Source organism: Piliocolobus tephrosceles, chromosome 7, assembly GCF_002776525.5.
Source record: "Piliocolobus tephrosceles isolate RC106 chromosome 7, ASM277652v3, whole genome shotgun sequence".
NCBI lineage: Eukaryota > Metazoa > Chordata > Mammalia > Primates > Cercopithecidae > Piliocolobus > Piliocolobus tephrosceles.
In genome coordinates, this window is record NC_045440.1 from 93,697,377 (window position 1) to 93,715,564 (window position 18,188).

The window sequence follows — 18,188 nt, forward strand, 5'->3', positions numbered from 1 at the left end:
ATTTCTTCAAATTTAAAGAATAACAACAATTATAGGAGCAAATGTATACAAAGATGTGTGTATAAAGGTGGTATATAAATAAATAAGTAGCTGCACTATTTCTCAAATCCTAATATCTAACTTCTCATCATATTGTGCCACAAGAGGTTTTGTTACTCCATATTTTTCTAAAAAACAAACAAACTAACTAAAACAACAAATATCCCACTGTATTGTGAAAGATAAAAGTAAGTGACATATTGCCTTTGAGGGCAATGACAGACAATGTTCTCGCTTCAAGAAATGGTCATCAAGTAACCAAATGTAAAAGTTTAAAAAACTCATCACTGCTTTTTAAAAAAGTCACGTCATAAAGAATTTTTTTAATGAATGAAATTTCACATGAAATTAGAAAAATACTTCAAAAGATGAATCTTCTCTCGTTTGAACAAAAAGGCAATTTACTTTTCTTTTCAATAAAAACTGACACACAGCACTGAAGAAATGGTGTTGTGCAAACATACTGCATCACACGGCAATGCTTGATCAAAATCAGCAATCAGGAGCAAAAAGAAGGCAGTGTTTCGTGATCATAATAGCAAATTCTGGAAGACAACCAAATATATCATCTGGCAGTTCAACAGCTGTTACAGCTTGGTAGTAATACCTTGGCATTTGCTGTAAGCTATAACTCAGAAAAATTGATTTTTCATCTGCCAGATAAAACCCAAAATCTCCTTTTAACATGTTAATATTTAAATAAAATATATGCACTGGTCATTTTTGTTTTACACCTTTAATAGTAGAGTTGCCAAATTAATTCTTCTATTAATAGTTTAATTCAACTCTAAATATCTGGCAAAAGATTGACATGGTCAATAATTTAAATGCAATTTGTTGAGCTTCATTGTGTTAGCACATTAAATTAATATCTGCTAACATCATTCTCAGTTGTATTTATCCCTCTTAAGCAGATAAAACACTGATATTCTGAAAGAACAAGTTTAGGAAGGCCATTATAATTTCATCAGACTGACAACAATAAGATGAGTCAAATTACATATATTAATGATCTCAGTATATATAATTACAACTGCAATTTAAACAACTATAAAATGAAATTTATTGAAAAACGAAAGAAAGTTCTGACGAGCGCCACATATGTCACTGAAATGTCTGAATAATACACACAGTAGCTAGAGAGAAAATAAATTGCACCTTTAAGTATAACTGATTCTCTTAAGTGACACTGTTTTAAGACCCTTCAAAAATCTCAGAATAGGAAGGATGTTTTCCATTAAGTAAATTCTTTACAAAAACCTTCAAGTCTGGCATTCTATTTAGATTGTGAAATGTCATAAAACATTTAGAATTTAACATTTATGCAATCCAGTTTTAGAAAATGAAATGGCATGCACATATCAAATTTTCAAGTTATCAAATAGAGGTTTACCTTTATGCCTATTGCTGTTTTCTTTGCTTCTGCTTTTAATTTGGTTGCTCGTAAAATAGGTTTAGTTTTTTTATAATCCTGTTTACCTAAAAAGAAATAGTTTCAGACAATGAGTTATGCTTATATATAATTAAGTTTAACAATCATTTGAAATGTCAAAGAATGTTTAAATACAGTGAAACAGGGACATAGAGTTGCAAAGTAGTTCCCAGTTGTGGTAACCATAAACTTGTCACCAAAAGGTCAACTTTTCCTTCTCTCTTACTTTTTCAGGAAGAAGATACTGACGGACATCTTCGATTTGCTGTATAGTGAATGTCAAAAAAGATAAAAACTTGTTTTAGAGAACACAAAATTTAAAGTAAAGAAAAACCTTTTGGAAGCATTTGGAAACAAATGCATAAGTAAATGAGTATATGTAAGATCCCATCAATAGGTAAAGTTAACTTTGTCTTCCTAAAAGTAACAGCTCATTATAAATGCATTTTATTATGGATACATTAAGCATTCAAAACATAAGTGAGAAATATCCCCAAGTTTTCTTTAAGTAAAAGACTAAAGAAGAAATCTATAAATACTTAACTTTTAGCCTCACCTGAATTCATTAGGACAATATGTATTTAACTTTTATCTCCTCTTAATAGAGAACAAAATTAACATGGCTAGATGGAAGTTATAGGATAGCTACATTTAGATATTAGTTTGAATCACTCTTCCACATTTCACAGCCAAAAATGTGCGAAACTGAGTTGGTGCCACAAAATTTCCCTTGTGTATCATCTAGTGACTCCAGCAAACAGTAACAAAAGTGGATTACACAGCCTGGGGAGAATATAGGTTTAACAACAAGAACCCGAGCAGTGAAAGCATTCATTAAAATGCTATATTTTTTGTTAGCCAACTCTTAACTAGGAACTGAGGCAAAATGAGCCTCAAACATAATTATAATATGTTATTCTCAGGAGGAGTTAATACATGATTGGATAATCTCTCTGGCTATTTTATATTCTTATTTTGTTTTATTTTCATCCTTTCCTTTTCCTTTCGATGACCAGTTCCTTTACAAAACTCATTGCTACATTCCCTTCATCTAAATAATACAAATTCTAACTTTAATTTCCACACCTTCTTCACATTGAAATAAATTTAAAAGCAGTTGGTCTAAACTCAAGTATATCATAAAAAATTTAATGTGCAATACATCTTAATGTGTCTGCTAATGATTCAAAGGTATCTTTAAAGTTTCATATAGAGTTTTAGAACTAGAAATGGTAGTCAAATGAGAGTGAAATGGATGGGCGTAGTGAAGAAACACTATATTTGTGTCCATTAGACACATAAAAGTGTTTGTTTGGCTGGAAAGCAAGATATTTTGTTTTTAAATGATTGTATGCTCTTTCCTTAACTGCTATTGTATAGTAATAACTCTGAATCAATGAGCATGCAGAAGAATAATAAATATTACTTGATGATGGGGTTTGATGATCTAAAAATGAACCAATTGTCATAATATGTATCAAATGATCTAAATTTAAATAATGGAATGAACAAAATACAGAAAAATGTTACTCTGACCCATTTTAAATGAGCAATATTTAATTTTGATGAAAAAATCTTGACAAGTGTTCACTCTAATTTCACATCTCCACAGTCAAACTATTCGTGTCATTATTCCTGCTGAGATATAAACAGTTCAGAACAATGAAAATGGTGACACATCAAAGGCCTCCAGTCAGAGTTACAAAGCAAGTTTCTAACGAGAATTCTAAAAGATATTTGAAGATTGCAGACTTATCACAAAGTAATTTCTTGTTTTATCCTGTATATGCCCTATAATAATCTCTTGATGCGATGGTGGGGCGGGGGGTGGGAATAAACAGATGCAAGAAGATTATCTTAACTCATACTTTTTATACAGATATGAAATATTTTGGATAATGTATCTATCATAAAACACACTCAAATATCTAAGAGTTAATACTAAAATGAGAATTTATCACTCTACTTCAACTGCCATAAAACCATTGGTTAAATATTCTATTCTAATATTCTATTTAAATTCAACTCTTATATTCTTAGAGAATAATACTTCCAGATTTGTATTCAAGTTGATATTAACATTTGAAACTGTATTGATAATAAAAGGACATTATTAAAAGTTATTGTATACCTGGTACTTTTCCAAGCAGTGCATCTGTCATAAATTTAGTATTCTCCTTGTCGACTATGATATCCAAAAATGTATATTGTAAAATGTGGTTTTAGTTTACTAAGTGAAAACATTTACAGGAGTGTCTGCTAAGTTCTTTATAACTAAAACCAGATCATTCCATTGTACCCAAAGAGGTTTTCAACATTATTTATGGCTTCAAGAAAGATACCTATGCCCACATGATGGTAAAAAGTGTAAAATATAGAAGTCCCTGCCTTCTGAGTACTTGCACCCAGGGAAAAAAAACACACACACACTTACATAATCTAAATTTTATATGTAGACTGTTTCTTGAACAACTGATTCTGATTTTGGTTGTATCAATGATGCAATAACCAAAGTAGCTATTTGTCAGCTGCTTATTGGAGAGAAAAACTTGATAATTCAAGCCTATGAAGCCAATCTGGAGCCTCAATCAAATCCAGTGTCTGAGCTTCCCTAGGAACAGGTCCACTGCATTTTTCTGGGTATGAACTATCCTACTAGTTCTTTATGTGTTTCACAATTTTAAATTGAAAATCAAACATATTTGATAATGTAATGTGGAAACTCTGCAAATTAGATCACTCCTGAGGTTTGTTGTTACTGTTATTTGCTCTTTGTTGTTGTTAGAATGCCTTTGTTTAGTAACTTTTCCGAACTAATTCTATAAAGACTGTATTCAATAGTATATGGTCACTGGAGTCTCTGCACAGATACCTTAGTGGTCATCTGCTGTGGTTTGAATGTGTCCCACACAATTCACGTTGGAAACTTAATTTCCAGTGCAACAGTTTTGAGAGGTGGGATCTTTAAGAGGAGAGTGGATCAGGAGGACTCTGCTCTCATGAATAAATTAATATTGTAAGAGTGGGTTAATTATCACGGAAGTTAGTTCATAATAAAAAGATAAATTCAGCTTACTTCCTCATTCTCTCTTGTGCATGCTCTTTTGCCCTTCTGCCTTCCACCATGGGGTAATGCATTCACAAGGCCCTTGCCAGATGCAGGCCCCTTAAGCTTAGACTTTCCAGTCTCCACAATTGTAAGAAATAAATCTCTGTTCTTTATATATTTTCCAATCTCAGAGGTTTTGTTATAGCAGCACCAAATGGACTAAGACAGAAAACTGGTACCAAGAAGTAGGGGTGCTGCTATAACAAACACCTGGAAATGTGGAAGTGACTTTGGAAATGTCCAACGGGGAGGGGGCTGGATGACTTTGAACGAGCAGGCTAGAAAAACCCTGTATTGCTAAGAAGGAAGCATTAAATGTGATTCTGGGGGTGCTCAGAAGAAATGGTGAGCTGTAAGGAAAGTCTGAATCTTCTTAGGGGTTATTTAAGTGGTCATAATCAGAATATTCATAGAAACATGAAAAGTAAAGGCCATTTCGATGAGGTGTCAGATGGAAATGGGGGACATCATATTGGGACCTGGAGTAAAGGCCATCCTTGTTATAAATTGGCAAAAAACATGGTTGAATTGCTTCCATGTCAAAGACTTTATATGGAAGACAGAATTTATGAGCAATGGACTAAAGTATCTGCCAGAATAAATTTCTAAGCAAAATACTGAAGGAGTTGCATGACTGCCTTTGACCTCATATAGTGAGCAGTGCAAAAAAAAAAAAAAAAAAAAAAGAAATGATTAAAAGGTAAAATTTACAATTAAAAGAGAAACAGAAGGGAAAGATATATAAAACTCTCAGCCCGGCCATGTAAAGAATTTTTAAAAAGTGTGTTGAGGAGAGAATACTAAAGGTATGACCAAGCAACCCTTTGCTAAAGAGATTACTAGGGAGAGAAGGGGACCAGGTGCTATTCATCAGGAGAATGAAAGACCCCAAAGGCATTTCAGAGATCTCTGAGTCCAGAAGATCTTAAGGGCAAGGTCTCCAGAGAGGCCTCCAGGGGACCTCTGTATTCACTACTTGGAGTTGCCTGGGGACTCTGTTTCTCACATTCCAGCACAGCACCCCTCAGCCATGCCAGCTGTGGCTTCAGCAGGCCCAGGTGAAGCTTGTGCTGCAGCTCCAGGAGGCACAAAGGGTAAGTCTTAGCAGGATTCATGTAGTGCTGATTCTGCAGACCTGCTGATTTCATGAGCTGTGGGGCCATGGAGGCCTCCAACTAGATTTCAAAACATGTTCTGGACAGACTGGGTGCCCAGGCAGAAACTTGTCGCAGGGATGAAGCCACGGCAGAGAGCCCTGACTAGGGCAATGCCTAGTGAAGCTACAGGAGAAAAGCCACCTCAGAGACTCAAGTATTATAGAGCTACCAGTGTGCAGTTGCAGCCTTGGAAAGAACCAAGCAAAAGACTCAAACCTCAGAGAGCTGCTAGGTCTTTGAGCCCAGTAAAGCCATATAGGGAGGGTTGCCTGAGGCCTTGGGGACCCAATGCCTGCCCCAATATGACCAGGATGTGGGACATGGAGTCAAAGGATATTATTGTCCAGTTTTAAGATTTAATGTCGTTTTTCCCTGTTGGGTTTTGGACTTGCTTGGAATCTGTTGCTCTTTTTTTCTTGACTATTTCTCCCTTTTGGAATGGGAATATCTGTGGTATGCTTGTGCCAACATTGCATTTTTTTTTTAATTTTTTTTTTAAGATGTTGTTTCACTCTTGTCTCCCAGGTTGGAGTGTAATGGCGCGATCCTGGCTTACTGCAACCTCCGCCTCCCAGGTTCAAGCAATTCTCCTGCCTCAGACTCCCAAGTAGCTGGGATTACAGGCATGCACCACCACGCCTGGCTAATTTTTGTATTTTTAGTAGAGATGACGTTTCGCCATATTGTCCAGGCTGGTCTTGAACTCCTGACCTCAGGTGATCCACCCACCTCGGCCTCCCAAAGTGCTGGGATTACAGGCATGAACCACCACACCCAGCCCCAGCATTATACTTTGGAAGTAGAAAATTTGGTTAATTTCACAGGCTCACAGATGGAGAGGAATTTGCCTCAAGATGAACCATGAGTCTTACCCACATCTGACTTTAAATGAGATTTTGGATTTTGAAATTTTGAGTCGATACTGGAAGGAGGTAAGACTTTTGGGACTATTGGGATGGAATGAATGTGTTTTGCATTGTAAGAAGGACATGAACTTTGAAGGTCATGGCTGGAATGCTATAATTTGAATGTTTCCTGAAAAGTTCATGCTTTGGAAACTTAATTTCCAATTCGACAACATTGAGAGGTGGGACTTTTGAGAGATGATTAGGTCATAACAGCTCTGCCCTCATGAATGAATTACTTATTACAGGAGTGGGCTCATGATAAAAGAATGAGTTTGGTCCCTTTCCTCTTGCTCTCTTGTATGTGCTCTTTTGTCCTTTATTCTTCCCCATTAGGATGATGCGTTGACCTTTGACTTCTCAGACTCCAGAACTTTAAAAAATAGTATTCTGTTATAACAGCACAAAATGGACTAACACATCATGTAATGACTGGACAGATACTTCCTTAAATACTTTGAACTACTAAGTCTCTTTGTTTTGCTGAGGAGCTATGTGAGTATTTGTGTGTGTCTGTATATGTGGATGCGGGTGTATGTGTATATTTTTGTGTTGGAGTACATCTCCATGCTATAACGGAAGTTTATAGTTACGCCTTCACTTCTGCTTGTGAAGAACCTTAAGTCCACCAAGAGGTAAGAGATTATAGGTTCCTTACATCTTTGATGGGCATGATATAGCCCTCCTTATGCACATGGCCTTCTAGATTCTCAGGAATGTGTCAGAACTTTTAAAAAATTCCATGGGCATGTCATTCCCCTGTTTTTGCTTGTAAGTTCTTTGGTCAGTCCCATGTTTAACCCCAACTAGTAATGATGCTTCAGGCAGCTATGACATTAAACACTTGTTGTTCATTGTTTTTGTCAAATGCCACAGAGAAAGGGCTCTTCACACAGAGTTAGCTCTAAGTAAAGTCAAACAAAGACAAATTTTGAGAAAGGGGCTTTTCAATGAGTTTCCAGACTGGTCAAGCAGTGACAAGTCTTGAGGATGGGGGCTTTGCATATCTCCAAATGCATTTTGCCTTCTCCAGTGGCTACTATGCTAACATTTTCCATTAAATACTGTAGTTGCAAGGCTGAAGAAAAGAAGATGGCATTAAGGCAAGTTAAAACACCACAAAGACTGCAGGTATTACTGAGATTCACCTGTTTTTCTTGAATAAACACTCCTTAGATGGTTTTAAGATTTTCGTTAATTTTCAGGTTTCTGGAAAACATTGATTTTGATAGTTTTCAGCAGTGTTCTCACTGGCTTTATACAAAAGCAGATTTTCAGAGGTTCTTACTTTCCATTCAAGAAGTACTTCTCCTCCATACCTTTACTTTTACTATCATCACATTTAAAGTTAATTTGTTGGATTTTTTACATTAATTTTCATTCATTTACAATTTTTATAACCATAAAATAGGATATAATGGCTGAGTCAAACAGAGGTTTGTAATCCCAGCTACTTGGGAGTCTGAGGCAGGAGAATTGCTTGAACCTGGGAGGCGGAGGTTGCAGTAAGCCAGGATCGCGCCATTACACTCCAACCTGGGAGACAAGAGTGAAACAACATCTTAAAAAAAAAATTAAAAAAAAAAATGCAATGTTGGCACAATGCAAGAGGTTGCTGAGTCAAACAGAGGTTGCTGCTTAAAAGCTCAGTATTGGTAATCTATCAGTTATTTCAGGCTGAATGTTTCAAATTCATTTTTTGTTTTTTACTTAATTTTTGCAGGTACATAATGGTTATATATATTGATGGGGTACATGAGCTATTTTGATACAGGCATATAATGCATAATAATCACATCAGGGTAAATGGGGTATCCATCTCCTCCAGAATTTTCCTTTCTTTATGTTACAAACAGTCTGATTACACTTTTTTTTTTTTGGAGACAGAGTCTCACTCTGTCATCAGGCCGGAGTGCAGTGCCACAATCTTGTCTCACTGCAACCTCCGCCTCCTGGGTTCAAGCGATTCTCCTGCCTCAGCCTCTCGAGTAGCTGGGATTACAGGTACATGCCACCATGCCCAGCTAATTTTTGTATTTTTAGTAGAGCCGAGGTTTCACTAAGTTAGCCAGGATGGTCTCAATCTCTTGACCTCATGATCCGCCCACCTTGGCCTCCCAAATCACACCTGGGATTACAAGCATGAGCTACCGCACCCGGCCTTTTTCATTACTTTTAAACGTACAATAAGTTTTATCAAATATTAGATCTTATTCATTCTTACTAACTATATTTTTGTAACCATTAACCATTTCCACTCCCTCCACCCCCTCCCCACTACTCTTCCCAGTATCTAGTAACCATCCTTTATTCTCTATTTCCATGGGTTCAATTGTTTAAATTTTTTTAGATCCCATAAATAAATGAGAAAATGCCAACTTTTTCTTTCTGTACCTGGCTTATTTCACTTGACACAATGACCTCCAGTTACATCCATGTTGTTGCAAATGATAGGATGTTATTCTTTTTTCATGGATGAAGAGTACTTCATTGTGTATAAGTAACACATTTTCTTTATCCATTCATCTATTGATGGACACTTAGGTTGATTCCAAATCTTGGCTACTGTGAATAGTGCTGCAATAAACATAGGAGTGTAGATATCTTTTTGGTATCCAGATTTCCTTTCTTTTGGGTATATACCTAGCAATAGGGTTGCTAACATTTTTAGGATAGCTCCATTTTTAGGTTTTTGGGGAACCTCCAAACTTTTCCATAGTGCTTGTACTAATTTACATTCCCACCAGCAGTGATGAGGTTTTCCTTTCCTCCACATCCTCACCAGCATTCGTTCTTGCACCTTTTGGATAAAAGCCATTTTAACTGGGGTGAGATGATATTTCATTGTATTTTTGATTTGCATTTCTCTGATGATTAATGATTTTGAGAAACTTTTCATATACTTGTTTGCAATTTGTATGCTCCTTTTGAGAAATGCCTATTCAGATGTTTCGCTCATTCAAAACTCAGATTATTAAACTTTGTCCTATTGGGTTGTTTGAGCTCTTTATGTATGCCAATTATTAATCCTTCGTTAGATAGTTTGCAAATATTTTCTCACATTCTGTGGGTTGTCCCTTTCACTTTATTGACAGTTTCCTTTGCTGTGCAGAAGCTTTTTAATGTGATATAATCCCACTTCTCCATTTTTGGTTTGGTTGTCTGTGCTTGTGAACTACGATTCAAGAGATATTTACCCAGTCCGATTTCCTGAAGAGTTTTCCTTTACTAGTTTCATAGTTTGAGGTTTCAGTCTTTAATCCATTTTGATTTGATTTTTGTATACGGTAAAAGATAGAGGTCTAGTTTCTGTGTTCTGAATATAGATATCCAGTTTCCACAGCACCATTGTTTGAAAGGACTGTTCATTCCTTAATGTATGTTCCTAGCACCTTTGTCAAAAATGAGCTCACTGTGATGAAATAATTTGTTTCTGGGTTCTCTATTCTGTTACATTGGTGTATGTGTCTGGTTTTATGAGAGTAGCATGCTGTTTTGATTGCTACAGTTCTGCAGTATAATCTGAAGTCAGTTAATGTGATTCTTCCAGTTTTGTTCTTTTTGCTCAGGATGACTTTGGCAATTCTGAGGCTTTTTTGGTTTAATATAAATATTAGGATTACTTTTTCCATTTCTGCAAAGAATTTCATTGGCATTTTGATAGGGATTGCATTGAATTTGTAGTTTGCTTTGGGTAATATAAACAATTTAGCAATACTGATTTTTCCAATAAAAAAGGAATATTTTTCCTTTTTTTGTATGTGTTCTCTTCAAATTTTTATCATAGTTTTATAGTTTTCATTATAGAAATATTTAGCTTCTTTGCTTAAGTTTATTCCTAGGTATTTTGTTTTATTTGCAGTTATTGCAAATGGGATTGCTTTCTCGATTTTTTTTTTGGACCCTTTGCTGTTGGCATATGGAAATCCTGCTGATTTTTGTATGTTGATGTTGTACAAAAATCAACTCTTGCAACTATACTGAAATTGCTTATTAGTTTTAATAGCTTCTCATAAAGTCTTTTGTTTTTTCCAAATAGAAGACCGTATCATATGCAAACAAGGATAATTTGATTTCTTCCTTTCCATTTTGGATGTCCTTTATTTCTTTCTTTTGTCTGATTGCTCTATTTATGACTTCCAGTACTACGTTGAATAACAGGAGTGGAAAGTGAGCAGTCTTGTCTTGTTCCAGATCTTAGAGAAAGGGCTTTCAGTTTTTCCCCATTCGTATGATACTAGCTGTGGGTCTATCATATACAGCTTTTATTACGTTGAGGTATGTTCTTTCTATACCCAGTTTTTTTGAGGGTTTTTTTTTATCATGAAGGGATGTTAAATTTTTATCAAATGCTTTTTCACCATTAATTGAAATGTTTATACAGTTTTTGTCCTTCATTCTGTTGATATGATGTATCACATTGTTTGATTTGTGTATGTTCAATCATCCTTACACCCCTGGGATAAATCCCACTTGCTCATGGTGAATAATATTTTAATGTGTAGTTGGACTTTGGTTTACCAAAATTTGGTTGAGGATTTTTCCATCAATGTTCATCAGGGATACTGGCCTGTAGTTTTCTTTTTTAAATGTGTTCTTGTCTGGTTTTGGTATTACAGTAATACTGGCCTTGTAAAATCAGTTTGAAAGCATTCCTTTCTCCTCTATTTTTTGGAAGTTTGAGTATGATTGGTATTATTTCTTCTTCAAATGTTTGGTAGAATCCAGCAATGAAGCCATCGGGTTCTGGGCTTTTCCTTGTTGAAAGATGTAGTATGGCTTTGATCTTATTACTTGTTATTGTTCTATTCAGGTTTTGGATTTCTTCATGGTTCAATCTTAGTGAGTTGTATGAGTCTAGGAATTTATCCATTTCCTCTAGGTTAACTAATTTACTGGCATTCAGTTACCCAAAGTAGCTTCTACTTTTTTTTTTTTTTTTCTGAAATATCACTTGTAATGCCTCCTTTTTCATCTCTGATGACATGAGCCCCAAGTCCACTGGTTCTGAGTCCAGCACAACACGAGGACTTGCCAAGGAATTGCAGTCCTTGTGGCCTAGACTGCCTTTCACATTTATCTAGGATCCCAGAGACTTTTAGTCCATGGTGATGGGGCTTGCTGAAACTCAGGTTCGTACCACCAGGATAGAGGACTTGCCTCTGGCTAGGACTAGTCTAAATGCTCCCTCTGTGGGCACTAGCTAAGTTCTTCCCCGTGTGGCTTTCCACTGTGACAGGGCAACACTGAGTTCCAATGCAAATTCCCACAATCACTGCACTCTCCCTCCTGCAAATGCATAGATTCTCTCTCAACACCACATGGCCAATGGTGAAGTATGGGAAAGGGGTGGTGTAGGTGACTCAAGACTGTCTTTTCAAATCCTCTTCAGTGCCTCTTTCCTTAATATGATGTTAAAGCCAGGTACCAGTTCACCTGTTTTTTGCTTCTTATGAAGGTGCTTTTTTGTGTGGATAGTTGTTCAGTTTGGTCTTCCTGGGGGGGAATGATCACTAGAGGATTCTGTTTAGCCATTTTGCTCATGAGGTTAATTTCTTATATACAGCCTATATGTAAGTAATTTTATACAATTTCAATGTGAAAATCTGTCCTTCAATTAGTGTATTTAGGTGTTCACATTTAATAAAACTATTGATATGTTTTCATTAAGGTCTAACATTTTATTATTTGTTTCTCTTTGTTCCCTTGATTTTGTTGCTCTTTCATTTTCCTTCTTTCTGGATTACTTGAACACTTTTTAGCATTCCATTTAAATTATGTATTGTGATTTTGACTCTAGATCAATGTTTTAATGGTTGCCCTAGAAATTATAAAATATGTACCTAACTTTCCAGACTAACTGAAATCAATTTTTATTCAATTTCTTATTTTTAAATATGTTCTAAATTATATTCAAAATTTTAACATTTTAAAAACTTTAGTAATCCAATACATTTCACATTTTAATGTAATGGAAATAAGAAGTGCATTCATTTTTAGTGTTGGTTTTCCTAATTATTATTTATATCATTTGACTTTGCTGTGCTCATTTAAGAGCAGCTTCAACATTTATCATTGTTATGGAAGTTTTATCCAGACAGTAGGTTTTCTAAATAATTCAAGCACTTAAATGTCTACATATAAAGAATTATATAAGTGAATATACTATTGTAGCACAGGTGTTTTTGATAATTAAATGCCAGGCAAGATATTGGTGTCTCTGCTTGATGCATGTTCTTATTGTAGCCTAATAGTTTTGCTATAAAAAGTGAAAGGTACATGCATAGTTAGGAGGATTATTATACTCTGGATGCTGACATTTTATATTAATAATAAAAACTGCAGGCTCTATGTGCCTGTGATTCTGTTGCAGAATAAAATTTCCTATAGCTCTTCTCATGTTGTGATCAGTTAATTGAAGAGTATCCTGAAATTGCTTGATCTATACTAAGATATCTATCATATTTAACTATTTATTTCTATCAATAATTTTTTCTCAATAGTGTGTGACCAAAACAAAGCACAGAAATGAGTATTATGTTCAGGTTGATAACTAACGTGTAAATGAAACAGGTCAAGTGCCTGTTAATCCAACCCTTGTATAAAAGACAAATAATAAACAAACAAAAATTGTTCAATTTATCAGGTGATAAAAAGCACTAAAAAGAATACACTTGTCAACAGGCAGACAATGATAGCAAGATATGTATTGTTTTAGATATGGCAGTCAAAGAAGTACTCCTTAAGAAGATTTCATTTGAGCTTATACTCGAATGGAGTTAGGAAAGAAGCCATGTGGGTAGATGATAGAAACAATCTCAAATATTGGAAATATCAAAGTGCAAAGATGCAAAGAACACTAACTCCCAGAAGGAGTTTAACACATCAGTTGATTTACAAAAATCAATTCCTAATGACAGACTCAGTGATCCAGAACAGACCCTGTGTTCATTTCCCAATTTTTGAATACATGGGCTCAAATGATAATGGAAATAGACAGGATATCCAGCTTGGCTCCCCAATATGTGATCTAAGAGCTATTTTGTTAGTGAGTGTGAGGTAGAACTATTACTCCCTTTCTTTACTAAAAAAGAAAAGGAAATGTATACTCCTGGGGAAATGTCAGAGGTTAACTATATGATGAAAAACTTTATATATGCAGTCACACTGATTATTTTCACTTGCCTGTTTATTTCCTCACTGTGATTAATTATATCATGGAAACCAACTGAGTACTACTGAAAATTTAAAATTATAGTAGAATTTTCTTACTGTGCCAGAATGATAAAGTCCCTAGCACATGGTAATAACTAGTTAATTAACCAAGCCAATGCATTTTTCTCAGGCCTGATCACAGATACTGCAAGAGGCTGTCTGTCCTTACTGGAAAGGACAGCAGTATACTTACAGTCCTACTGCAGGAGTAGGTAAACTCCACATCTCAGTGTTAAAAATATGATTCACAGAGATTTTAACTGCTTCACACTGCACAGTATATCACAATGACAATGATATGATATAAGTCTTGGAGAAGTCTTGGAAAGTGTCTGAGACACCTCATTCAAATATATACATAAGAGAGACAATAATAAACATTCTTTTAAAAGAGGTTTGCCACCTAAATCTAATTTATGGAGGTCTGCATGTTGGAATTGTCTCCTAGAATTAAAGATTAACTTGCCACACCCTATTTACCATTACCATCACCAGCAATCATGGTGCATAGGCTCAACTTCTTAAAACACAAAAACAACACTCACATTACTTGATTATGTCACACATCCATACTTATGATACAACACTCTTCTACTAGGTATATGTTGCAGGGAAACTTGAACATGTAACCAATGAACAGACATGTCTAAAAATATTCATAGAAGCATTGTTCATAACAGCATTCATAGAAAAAAAAAAAAACGAGAATAATCGATAACTGTCCAAAACCGGGAGACGGGAAGAAAAATACCAGTATATAGAAACAATGGAATGCCATAAAGCATAGAAAATGAATGAACTATAATCGACAGCCATCAAAAAGAATAAAACTCTAAAACATGATATTCAGTAGAAGCAAATTTTGTAACAATATATACAACATGATTTCATTTATATAAAGATCATCTATATAAACTGACAAAACTAAATGATAGATTTCTGGCACAAATTTAAGTGGCAAGTACTTAAAGATAATGAATACAAAATTAATATTGTGGTTATCTCTTGGAAAGATGGAGGGCATTGCAATTGTGATGGAGTACATAAAAAGCTTCTCAGCTATTGGTGTATTTTCAATGTTTAACTTGGATGATGGATACATGGTTGTTCATGTTCTTGTTCTTCAAACCTATAGTACCTATTTTATCTATGTAGGGGACCTGAAAAGCTCCTAGAGTTGAGTAGAGCATGGGACAATAAAAGGCTCTCCAGTAGATTGCTGTGACAGATACTCTCTCTCGGAGTCTATGACATGGCAGATTCAGTGGAATCTGAAGTACTGTTAGCTAGCTGAGACACAGAAGCTACTCTTCAGCAGGTCCGAATAAAAGAAAAGTGTCAGTCTCCAGGCTTTTGGAACAGTGCCATACCCCCTTCGGCAAGTAACAGCTGCTAAGAAACAACTCCTGGATTGCTACCAAATGGATGGAGAACTGACTATCTTGTCATGAGACTCAGGGATCATCTGGCCTGAGCTACCAGTCATGAACTGGAGGTTATCTAGTTCAATAGACTACAAGATTAGGTACACAATTTTAACATTAGAAATGTTTGTAAATAGACCTTTATCGTATTCTCACACCAGCTAGAAATAGACTGCTATGGTATTAGAGCAATCATTGAAGATAGACCCAAAGGACAACGAAAAAGGGAAATTGTCCCAGTGACCAAAGTTCGAGTAGTGTATTTTGTTCGGTTTATCTGGAAACAGAGGTAACCTAAGAAAAGATACAATGCTAGTTCTCCTGAATTGAAAACTGAACCAGCCACCTAGGCAGTCTGAATTCTATATACCTGTGCGCAAACTAGTAAAATACGCAATCATAGTGTTGGCTGAGGTAATTTGTGCTGGTTATCAAGGTCCGTTGAAATGGTTTGTTAGAATACTATGTAGCCATAAAAAGGGATGAGTTTGCGTCCTTTGTAGGGACATGGATGCAGCTGGAAACCATCATTCTTAGCAAACTATCACAAGAAGAGAAAACCAAACACCGCATGTTCTCACTCATAGGTGGGAACTGAACAATGAGCTCACTTGGACTCAGGAAGGGGAACATCACGCAATGGGGCCTATCATGGGGAGGGGGGAGGGGGGAGGGATTGCATCGGGGAGTTATACCTGATATAAATGATGAATTGATGGGTGCTGACGAGTTGATGGGTGCAGCACACCAACATGGCACATGTATACATATGTAACAAACCTGCACGTTATGCACATGTACCCTAGAACTTAAAGTATAATAAAAAAAAAAAAGAAATGGTTTGTTAATACATAGCGCATGCCAAAAGGAATGTGGGAAGAGGTAAGGAAATTCCTGGGACAACTCAAGTATGACTTCAACCAATCATAAAATTTAATACCATTTTAAAATTTTTAAAGGCAAAGACCCTCAGCAAACTAAGATTCTTGAACTGAAATTCAAACTCAGAATATCTAAAATGAATACTGAAGAAGGGAAGTCATGAGTTACAACTATTATGACCAACTAGAGAAATGAGAATGATAGCCTGAACCTGTATTTCTTTGCTTGCTCCTAGAATGTAACACTCATCTTCCCCATACAACCAATTTCCCTGTAAAGTCACCATTATCAAAATTTTAAAAACACTTCTTCCTCTTCCTTTAGGCCAAATCACAACATCATAAAAGGAAGACTACTAACACGGTGAAATCCCATCTCTACTAAAAATTTAAAAAAAAAAAAAAAAAAAAATTAGCCGGGCGTGGTGGCAGGCGCCGAGATTGCGCCACTGCACTCCAGCCTGGGAGACAGAGCGAGACTCTGCCTCAAAAAGAACAGCAGCAGCAAAAAAAAAATTCTGGACTTAGTGAACAGCAGCTCAAGCTTGATTGGGATATATGTTTGGGTAGCTGTGGAGGATGCTGGAGACATCCTTAGATCATTTTCAGAATTATTTTCATTGTAAATGACAGAAATCCATCTTGAAATAACACGAAAATGGGAGAGAAAGAGATTAAGATTGATTGATTGATTCCAAAAGACAAGGGAAAAGGAAAATTTGTGTAGGGATTGACATAAGTTGAAGTTTTGACACTGAAGGACTTTCTCTTCCTACCATCATTTCTATTTCTTGTTTTTCTCTGGAATCATGGCTATTTCCATCTGTGGCTCACATCCTATAAAACTAAGACCAAAGTGGAATGGATACTTCAGCCTGGGATCATTTTAAACATCGTTCTCATGCCCTAAAAGATTACCTTTGTGAATGGTTTCTTCCAATTACATAAGACTAAGATTTGCTTAAGAATGTGTGTATAGCCACCAATTCAAGCAAATTTAACAAACCAAACTAGTTCTTCTCTGTGTCCTCCTGTTAAATACGGTTTAAAAATATATACTTGAAAACTCAAGGTACATAATCAACAGAATTTCCTGCTTCAAGTCTTAAACAGGGATTATGAGTATTAACTAAAAGGAAAGTCGTTATTAAAAAATAAACATTAATATAAAAGAATTTTCAAATTATTTCTGGAGTTTTTGATAGCAAAGATGGTAGCACAGAAATTCATAATTTTTACTTGCATATACTATGCAGACAATCTGTAGTGTCAGTAGTTTAAACAAAATACTTTAAAAGCCATTTTAAGTTATAATTTCAAATTAGTAAATATCATCTGTGTTAAAAGTTCCTTTGCTTATATATTCAGTATGAATAAAACATGTTTAACTCTGGCATTAGTGCTGTCCCTGTAAAACACACACACACACACACACACACACACACATTTAAGTACATACAAAGAGATCTACGAAAACATATATTAATATTGATAGATATAAAAACATATTTAATAAAAATAATAACTGTTTAAATACCTTATTGTTATCATTTACCATTCTTCATATTATACTATTTTAGGGATGGACGCAGTCATTCATATGTTCTAAAAAGTTATCTATGCCAGAAATTATTTCATATTTAAAGCAATCATTTTAACTATGACATGGTTTTTCATGGGAGCTTCCTTAGTTTAATTTAAAAAAAAATAGATTACTGCTTTTGACTTTTTGCTGTTCAATTCCTTACCCTTGCCCAGAAACAAGACTACATCTTTGCCCTTTGTTGATATTGCTGCTCAAGCTCATTATCACGTGAATATCTGGTTATTGTTTTATAAATGTTCATTTTCTAGAAGCTCACTGTTTCTTTCTTTCTCAAGAGTCGACTTTACACTAGCCACACTCATTATCATCATGTGGCAGTACTGCTTTTCCTCTGCCTTTGCTGCTTTAAAAATTAATGCACTGTTATTTTCTGAATACTGCATAAGCTGCTTATAAGTACATTATGCTATCAAGCAAGCA

The 18,188-nt window shown here is 35.4% G+C and overlaps 1 protein-coding gene across 2 annotated transcripts in view; it reads right to left on the bottom strand.

The window, feature by feature from the left end:
• The window catches only part of TRIQK (triple QxxK/R motif containing), a 75,916-nt gene that overhangs the window by 7,107 nt on the left and 50,621 nt on the right, over positions 1-18,188 (bottom strand). For both annotated transcript variants that reach the window (XM_023222894.2, XM_023222893.3), the window contains exon 4: positions 1,433-1,518. In XM_023222894.2, coding sequence (XP_023078662.1) covers positions 1,433-1,518 — 86 coding nt within the window. The remainder of the gene's footprint in view (positions 1-1,432; positions 1,519-18,188) is intronic.